This window comes from Neodiprion lecontei, chromosome 3, assembly GCF_021901455.1.
Source record: "Neodiprion lecontei isolate iyNeoLeco1 chromosome 3, iyNeoLeco1.1, whole genome shotgun sequence".
NCBI lineage: Eukaryota > Metazoa > Arthropoda > Insecta > Hymenoptera > Diprionidae > Neodiprion > Neodiprion lecontei.
Window position 1 is genome coordinate 34,945,303 of NC_060262.1, and position 9,245 is coordinate 34,954,547.

The following is a 9,245-nucleotide window of genomic DNA, read 5'->3' on the forward strand; positions in this document are numbered from 1 at the left end:
TCACCTTGTTTCTTCTTCTTCGTCTTCTCCTTTTATTGGTTTTTTCTTTCCTAGTCATCATTTTCGACTAGGAATAAATATGCGAGCCGAGACTTCCGAAAATGCGTGAATCAAACGTTATTAAAAAATTACAATCCTCGACTGCCTATCGTGATGTATTATAGAAACGAAAAATGATCCTATAAACGCTCTGTTCGTTACTGATCGTGAAATTGTTCCAGGCTGTTGCGCTGACTGAATTAAGCGCTGCAATACGCCTCTTGGATATCATGGCGAAACGACGGCAACGCTATCTGTCGGTTAACGGCGGCAACTCGAGGACGTTGTTTTAAACTATTGTTTTATTCAGTGCAATATGAAATTAAAAGTGATATTATGAGCCACACTATCGTCAAATGTGGATTTCAGAATATCCATGCAGAATTCTCTCGCGGAAAATCTGTGTCGAAAGGTAAGTAAATGCACGAAACATATCAGATATTATTTCAAATTCATTGTAATTTTTACTACGTACTTAATTTTAGGATTATCGTATTACTAACAATACGATGATCAATTAATTAAAAATTTATAGGGTATAAACTATTCCAAAGCCATCATGTTCAGTAGGTCGTCGAAATTGATGATGAAGCTAGTGGAGAACGAATCGTCCGTGGGAAAGTAATACCACGGACGAGAGTACATAATCTGCCGTACGAAGTGAAATTAGAGGTATGTATTAATTATGAGATAAATGAATAGTTCAATAATAATGTAAAAAAATATATTTTCAGGAACTTTGCATCTATACATGCAAAACAGAAATGGAAAATGGAGATGTATCTCCTTATCAAAAAAATATAAATAATAAAGGAATAAGTATATTGGTTATTGAAATTAGATTTAGAAAACTACATTTTTTATTTCGGTTTATAACAACATTAATAAATCACAGATTTTCTCATCAGAAGTCGCTCGTGTCTAGCTATGGCCGATTTTGGTATGACTTTTTTTTTGGATACAGGCGGAAAAATTGTTGGAATATACGCTGGGCTGTTTTCGATGTTAGACTGTTTATCACCAATAAAATGAGCACTGCAGATCCGAGTGTTCTTATTCGGCTGCCATGGCTTGTTATCTGGTGTACTATAAAAATAAAACATTACAGAAAATCTGACGTTTGCATATTTTCAATACGTTAATTCCTTGTATCAAATTGTTATAATATTACTTACATTCTTCTGACAGCTTTTATCCACTCATTTCTCGTGCTAATTTCCCAATTTCATCTCGGAAACGAATAAAAAGTTAACTCTGAATTTTTCGATTGGGTATTTTTGCAATCCACAACACAACAGTACCTCGTACCACACATTTTTTGTTTATTTCGGAGAGCACTTTTTAATTGAATTAATACATAAACCGCACAGCTGACCGCACTCGCACGTCCACGTGTTCTCTGAATCTGCATTATCCCCGCTACCGGATTCTAGATACGATTATATTTGTAGAAGTATAGCTTCCATGCGACTGTAGCTCACACCATACTATAAACGAGCTTTATCATTGTTATCTCGGTTTTTTTTTTACAGGATATAGAAGCGTACATTATTGTCATCGATGAATCATGATTCACCTAACGATAATATCAGACAGTGAGAAAGTTAGACGTCTGGCGAAACTCGAGAGTAATTACGTTCTACGACGTAATATATGTATACAATAATAAGTATGTATAATTACGGTTTGCACAAGACTTACACCGTCAAGAAACGCTGTACGGTCTCGCGTCATACAGAGCAAAAGTATAATATAAAAAATCCGTATGGTTATTCCAAAAACTTAAAATTGTCAAGTATTTTCGACGTATCTGGTTTTTGAAATACATCGATTTACCTCTTGTCAATTAAGAATGTATTCCCTTTACTATCGGAATATATTCATGATGATAAGACTTTTTTCTGTATTCAGACTGATTCAAAGAATGGGTGTCCCGCCAAACCTGTGTAACAAAAATACCCAGCTGCTCCTGAAATATGTTTTTTATTATACACAGATGGCGCTAGAGCCGCGAAGGCGCGAGCTTGCCTCGTTTAAATAGTTTGATCGATAAACACGCTATGCAGCAGTGTCAAAGAAGGTATTTTTACCGTGACACGTGCCCTTTACAGTGTTTGGTTACTGAATTTATTTATGATTTTGATCGTATTTATCCTCTACTCTCATAAGAAATACCTGCTGTATACATCTGGTAAAATATGGCGCCACATGTGAAAAATTCAAAGAATCTCATTCATCGTGCGCAAATCACTACCGACCCGCAGAAAGCTATAGCGGAATATTTCATATCCAAAGCAGAAGGCAGGAATATAAAGTAAAGTATTTGGTATTTTACATTAAATAAAAATTGGTCTAAATACTAATTTGATCGAATTACTCACCGTCATCCTGACAATAACGATGTTTGCCGAAGTCTTGAATAACGAGAGTATATTTTGGCTTGAAAATTTCAGAAAATTGTCAGAATGGGACGTTGCTCGAATAAGTCCGGCAGCCGAATTGGTGAAGGCACGTCGCGAATTAGACCTAGCCGAGAATCAACTAACAGAGAAACAGCAGGAGCAGGTTGAGAAAAGAAAAGAAATGGATAAGCACTGGGCAGAATTGAGGCGAAAGGAGCTTATTTTTCGTCAGTCGTTTCAAAAGTTTAATAAATTTGCCAAGGAAAATCAAGAAAAACGAGAAAGGGCCGAACACAAAATTGCCGAGGAACTTTTACTGCAAAACAAACGACGAGAAGAGGTAAAAGTATAAATAATCGCAACAACAGGATGTACTCCCTGTTTTCCATCACTTGTACAATTACTATCGAAAATATTAACACCAGTAACAAATTTAGATAAGGGAGATGGAAGCGAAGTTGAACGACATGAAAGAAATAAAAAAAAGCATGGAGAAACACGTGGCAGATTACGGTATGTATCAAGAATATTTGGAGAGAGTGATCTCTGAGACAGGGCAATTTCAATCTATATCCGAAATTCTGACGCGATACGAATGCTTAACCGAGGCTAGAAAAGAACTTTCCGAACGACAGGATGAAAATCTTCAAGCACTGGAGGACGCAAGCACAGAAATGGTACTGAAATCTCCCAGGATTGTATAACAGCCTTACAGTATTTGTTGAATCGAAAAACCGATTTAGCTACCTATTTTCTATTCTACTTTCCACAGGTTCGTCTGACGGACGACAAGGCTCAAAAGTTAATAAACTTGAACAACAGATTGGCGGATCTACAGGGCAGATACGACAAAGCGAAAGTGAACGCTTTGCGTTGGGAAACTGCGGTACAGAGAATCAAGGAAACGACTGCAGCGAAGCATCTCGAATTGACTCAAGTTCGAGCGTGTTGCTGGAATGTTTATCAGCAGATTTGCAGGCGCAAGGGGATTCCCGTAGAAGTGGATCGCGATGACGTTGAACGCCAATTGGTGCACATCAAACGAACTATTCTGGAACTGAAACGGATCGTTCGCGTAGCTCGAAGGAAGGCACAAACAGAAGCAAAGTCAAAGGATGCTTGAGCTTAACTCGCAAGTTATAGGGTAGCATCCCGCTACGCTTCAAACTACGCGATGGAAAGCTTAATGAGACTTAAAAATTTTCCCTTTTGCTTTGACCTTAAGGGGGGGGGGGGGCAACTTGGACAGTCTAACATCATTCCTGTTTGTTGTTGTTTTTTTTTTTTTTAATAATATTAGAACACTTAAAACAAATTGAGTTCGAATGCATTGTTATTTATAGTTTTAAGAACATTTTAGAATATTTGCATCGAAATTAATAACGAAATGACGGCATACAAGTAACATGATCTTGAAACTATAAGAAATAAAGCTCTCAAAATCAAATTACTGTAAGTATTTTCATTTTCTTTAAAAAAAAAAAAAACAACTCCCAAAACTAGGTATAATTTTAGACCGTCCAAGCTGTACCCCCCCTTAAGTGCTCCGCGTTACGAAAACCGCACACTGATTATGTATCATGTCTGCATGATAATTCCGTAATAAATTGCGATTCTCACAAATTATGAGAGTTGACAATTATTAATCATTAATTAACCGATTGTTTTCATTCCTCATTTTATATTCAAATGCAACCAATGAGTGTACGTTGCGATTATTAAATAAATTATTTAAAAATATATATTTACTGTCATATATATTGTAACGGGTGCGGTTTATCTTGGGCCACAGCCTATGTGATAAACCCGTTATTATTGTGTTCTTTGTCAAATTTAATAGATTTATAAGCAGCCCCCTCCGATGGGCAAAAGCTGGATCAGCTTATCAGACCCAAAGACCCTTGATAGTCGAACTATACGGACTTAGGTATCACCAAGGCCGCCTAGGAATGTGAACAAGCACCTCCGCCGTTGCTCCCTTCAGTAAGACAAGGACTTGTAGGCCGTTGCTTCAACTGGAGACAAGTGAAAGAAGCGTATGTCACCTAGTCGAAGATACGGGTTTCCCAGTACTCCCTTCTAATCGCGAACTCGGAGTAAACAGAGTCACCTGCCTATAGGTATGTATTTTGTTATGGGTTATTGACCGAAAACACCGCTAACCTTTCAGACCAGGGAAATCCTTGGCTGACTGTTGGTTTTATTTCCCTCCCTTTTTCAAGATAAAGTTATATATTCGAGGAATGCGTTGACAGCGAGACAGACGAGTGTATGTTTAACTAAAACACATGTTTAATAGCGATTAATCCAAATACAATGGTACAAATGGTGGATAATCCAAATACTGTCGGTGTTGATGCGACTTTGAACAACTGCCCGTTACAATATATATATAAACAGTATATGCGATCCTGTTGTATCACATTCCAAGTTTCTAGAAACATGAGGTTGAAAAAATGTACGCCCCTGTTTCAGTTTCGATAAAAATATAAATACAAACGTAGATTTATGTGACACGTGTATGACTAGCCTTACTTGACTAGCGTGCGTGATAAAAGTCATAAGTATTAACCTGACCTGAATTTTCGCATGTATTGATCGTGCAAAACTGTGTCGCAGAGTGTAAAGACAAAATAACTTGTCAAGTTCTTGTTAAAATAAAGAGTGGGTATTAAAAAACAATAGCCACAGCAAGAATTGAAAAAAAGAAATATACTTCTCAGAAAAGTCCAAGGTTCGTACATCGTACACCGAATCATGATTGAGTGCGGGTATTATCATCGTTGCATTAATTTACTTGCTAGTTTTATTCGAAGAACATTAAAAATTCTTTTCAGCTTTCGTATAACTACTGGTAACGCCTTTGCATAATCTTTCTTGCTGCTGGTAGATGACAGCCGGACACATTGTGCAAAAGTTCGCTGAAATCATCCTCCAAACGTTGTTGGAGTTTTACGGTCGCTTCTTGCCTCGTTAGCGGTGCGTCAAGACCTTCCGAAACGTTCTGTAATTCCTCCTTCTCCACGCACCTGCATTTTTTTTTTTTTTAATATATTGAGCGTAATAACAGCATATAATAATGCCGAAAAATCTCTGTTAGTTTAAGGTAATACCCGGTTGGGTATTAACTGATTGGCTTGTTTTTACATCTTAAAAAGAATTGCGCTGCGGCTGGAAAATCTCTGTGACAATTGACGGACTTACAGATATTTATTCTACCGTCTACGGCATTGTTTGATCACAGCATCGAGTCTTAAAAATAATTCGCGTAAAGAATTCGGAATAAAGCTGTCAGCCGACTGAGAAGAGGATGGAGGACGGAAGGAATGAATCGATTGCGGGTGTCGTTTTCAACTCACAGAGCACAAGGTTGCGTTGGAGCGATTTGGGATAGGACGGGAACTTTTAGCCGAGGTTTTTTCGATTCGTCAAGTCGACTCGGGGCCTTCCTTGCCTTGTCGGCCCAGTGAACTTGGTTGAAAAGGTCGGTGATCCGTTTCTCGATGATCCCGAGATAGAGCATAACGTTATTCGTCGTCACGTGAGAATTGTCGCCGAGGAGTTCGAGGATGGGCGAATTGTCGCACCTGACCGCGCGGAACAGCGACTCGATTCCACGGAGTAGTTTCTCGATCACGTCGTTGCACTGATTCGGAAAAAAAGGACTTGGTCAGATGAGAAGTTTTTTTAAGAACGCGTTACACCGTCTTTTTCAGATCGGATCACCCACCTCGGCCAAACTCTTCTCGGCGGTGGCTGCGACGGAAGTCTGTTCCTCCAGCTGCTTCGCTATCCTGTCGAGGGTTTGCGCCTGCTGTTCACTTCTGTGTGTGTTGAGGGCTCGTGCCTCGTCAATGGCGACTCGCAGCTGACCCACCCTTGCCTGAAGACCCTCCAGTTCGTCATTCAATTCGTTCACGTAGCTGAAGAGGGCGAAGTTTTCCTCCTCTTGTTTGACGAAGTGCGTCATGAGCCTGTCGATCTCTTGCTCCCCTGGAATCGAATCGATCTCTCAGAAAACCGGTTACCCGTCAAGTAACTTTTTTTTCAACCTTAAAACAAAGCGTGTGTAAGAGTTTCGGGGAGGCTTGATACCCGAGTGAAATCTGCGGATCCATCGACCAACGGTTAAAAAGTTTTGATCTCTGGAAAAAATGCTCGATTGTAGGAAAAAAAAAGCAAGCTGCGATAAAGAAACCTACGAAAACACTGCTTTCACTCCATTTAGCTACCTTAAATGACGTGAAAAAGAAATCCTCCTTTCCCCACGTCAGAATTAATCCGACAGTATAAATCAAGCACGTCGATTAGTATGGATTCTATAAGCATGCTCTTCAAAAGTCGAGCGTCCAAATAATCGCTGCATATTTATACCGTGGCTTATTCGTATGTGGATACGGGATCAGGATCAGTAAGGTTACGTGCAAATTGCACCTGCAGAACTGATTGCCATTTAATTCGTCTCGCGTTTAACTTTGACGAGTGTAAATAACGATGTGTAGAAAAACAATTATAAATAGCGATCATTATGACTAATTATCGAACATTCACCAGTGAATTGCTTGATCAGTTCAAGGATGTGAGTGTAATCGGCGACTTTCTTCTGCATTTCATCGTGTCTGTTTTGCCGTTTCGCGTCCTTTTTTGTGTTCAAATCACCGGTGTCACGGTATTGGCCTTTCACCCCCAGAAATTCCTGCAGCTTCCATTCGTTGTCGAGCGTTCTCTGGAGCTCGCACATCTCCGAGGTGTGGGATTTGAGGTCCCTCGCACCCCTGCGGGTGAAAAAAAGCGGCGTTAATTCAGTTGACATTGCAATTTCGCAGACCCGCGGTTCCAATTGAGAGCCAGGTTCTATACTTCGACACTAAGGCGCATGGTTAAACAATTATTAGGAATGAATTGCTTTTTTCCCCCGGATATTCATCGTAAAATGAATCGCAGTCGATAGTTGGGTAGAAAGTGCGTCTTACCTCTCGCGCAGCGCGTGCAATTTGTTCAATTCTTCGTCCCTCATATTGAAGGTAACGGTTGCCTGCTCTATAAGATCGTTGATTACTTGTTTTCCAGTGTTTAACTGGCCAATTAGCTTTAGCCAAAGCACGTTGAATTGCTGCCTCTCGGTCAGAAGCGAGGTGATATCTTCTCTAAATCTCTTGTTATCCGTAACGATCATGTTGAACCTCTTCGTCGCTACTTCTAAACGGTTCTCCAGGATGTTTACCATTCGGTTACGCTTTACCGCCAGCTCTTTCGACTGGCTATCCGTTTGCACGATCATCTTCATTCGCGTCACTTCTCGCGAGACCTTTGGTTCAGTTAGATAGTAAAATATTTACCTGTTGCGATAGCTGTAGAATCGGAAGAATTGAATCGGATCTCAAGTTTCTTCGATATTACCGCGCGATAAGTTTTATTCTATCGTTACATCGCCTTTTCGAAAGGATTCCGAAGCGTAATAAGTCACGGGTAAAAACGACCGATAAATCGCGTCGAGTTTATCTTAGGAAGTCTGCTGATGATTAACATTATTTCGGTCGCTTCCCACGAACTGAGCAAGTCAATCTAGGAAAAGCCGGTTTAAATATAAATGCCGAAAAGGAAACGGGCTTACATTAACCACCCACCGTAGCCAGCGTAACCCTCTGCAGCGTTTGGTAAAGAAACCGGAAATCTAGTGTCGTGTGAAAGGCTAAAAGAACTGTAAGTCGACCCACGTGTCACCAACGAGTAACAGCTTAATTGCGGTATGTGCTTTTTTGACAATACTTCACCGAGCGACGTCAAAAACTAGCTACGCCCGATACTCTACATCTTCCTGTTCTCCAGGAACCGTATTCCTCGAGTCTTCGAAGCCCCCATTAAACTCCCGACAAAAGACACGCCAGCAATTCTCGAAGAGGAGATTTTATTCCTCGTCCAATTAAAGCCCCGGGTTCTCACCTTGAGTATCTGTTCCTCGAGTTCGGTTATTTGCTGCCTTTCGTTATCGATGGTTTCTTTATATTTCGTACGAGTGGCGAGCAGACACTTGAGTTTCTCTCCCATGGCTTCGTCTTTTTTGCTGTTGGCGCCCGAAGTCGCGGTTTTGATACCGAGCATCAGCTCCGCCTTTTCAAACTCGAGTTGATTTATCATATTCTGCTGATTCCTCAGCTGCAGCCTCGCATCCTCCGCGTAAGTTGCCCTATCGTTTTCCATTATTCTATACTGCCGTTTCAACCTGGACAGTTCAGTTTCGGCAAGAACCTCCAGCTCCACCTCCTCTTGCACGGGTTGCGACCTGAACGCCATCGTGATTTCTTTTTATCGCTATTTCTTGTCGGAACGGAACGGATTCAGTTCTTGGATCTTGAACGGGGAGAGGCGACGATCGAGAGTAGATTTTTCACGAACAATCAAGATCACCCGACTCCCCGAGTTTCTTAGTTATCCTTTTGTTTTCACACTAAAAAACAGAGTTCGAAATCAGTATAGCAGGTAGTAGAAAGTTTCCCCGATTTTGTTTGCTCTTCTGACTCGAGATATCAACGTTGTACGAAAGGTGACGTAAACGCATCCCAATCAGAGTGTAACCAATACTCGGACATACTTAGAATGAAACTTGAAACTCGACTGGAAGTATCCTTCGCGAAGTTATATCAGTTCTCGCAACGTAGAATATCTCGAATTGTGTCCGTCAAGGCCGCGCCCTGACAAGTCGTCGCAACGGAGCGAGATTAACACCGATGGATTAACTCTTTTTAAAAATAACCCCCCATAGGCGATATAAGAGAAATCAATTTGCCGAAAGTGCGCTCGGTT

General features: G+C 40.6%; 2 protein-coding genes and 1 long non-coding RNA gene across 3 annotated transcripts; 2 read left to right on the top strand and 1 right to left on the bottom strand.

Moving 5' to 3' along the window:
* The first annotated feature begins 107 nt into the window (after positions 1–107).
* LOC124293521 lies at positions 108–852 on the top strand. The gene is made up of 3 exons (XR_006903371.1): positions 108–451; positions 575–711; positions 774–852. It is a non-coding gene; the product is annotated as an uncharacterized LOC124293521 (long non-coding RNA).
* Positions 853–1,872: 1,020 nt separating this feature from the next.
* Positions 1,873–3,681, top strand: LOC107218979 (coiled-coil domain-containing protein 42 homolog). Its single transcript, XM_015657027.2, has 4 exons — positions 1,873–2,353; positions 2,493–2,781; positions 2,879–3,118; positions 3,214–3,681. The coding sequence occupies exons 1-4, from the start codon at positions 2,238–2,240 to the stop codon at positions 3,562–3,564; spliced, it is 996 nt and encodes a 331-aa protein (XP_015512513.1). The 5' UTR covers positions 1,873–2,237; the 3' UTR covers positions 3,565–3,681.
* A 1,051-nt stretch (positions 3,682–4,732) lies between these two features.
* On the bottom strand, positions 4,733–9,194 carry LOC107218990 (coiled-coil domain-containing protein 63-like). The gene is made up of 7 exons (XM_015657039.2): positions 9,034–9,194; positions 8,385–8,889; positions 7,415–7,749; positions 6,993–7,216; positions 6,172–6,434; positions 5,801–6,087; positions 4,733–5,470 (listed from the first exon to the last, which is right to left on the bottom strand). Exons 2-7 carry the CDS (start codon positions 8,733–8,735, stop codon positions 5,290–5,292), a joined length of 1,641 nt encoding a protein of 546 aa, XP_015512525.1. The 5' UTR covers positions 8,736–8,889; positions 9,034–9,194; the 3' UTR covers positions 4,733–5,289.
* Between the last annotated feature and the right edge of the window lie 51 nt (positions 9,195–9,245).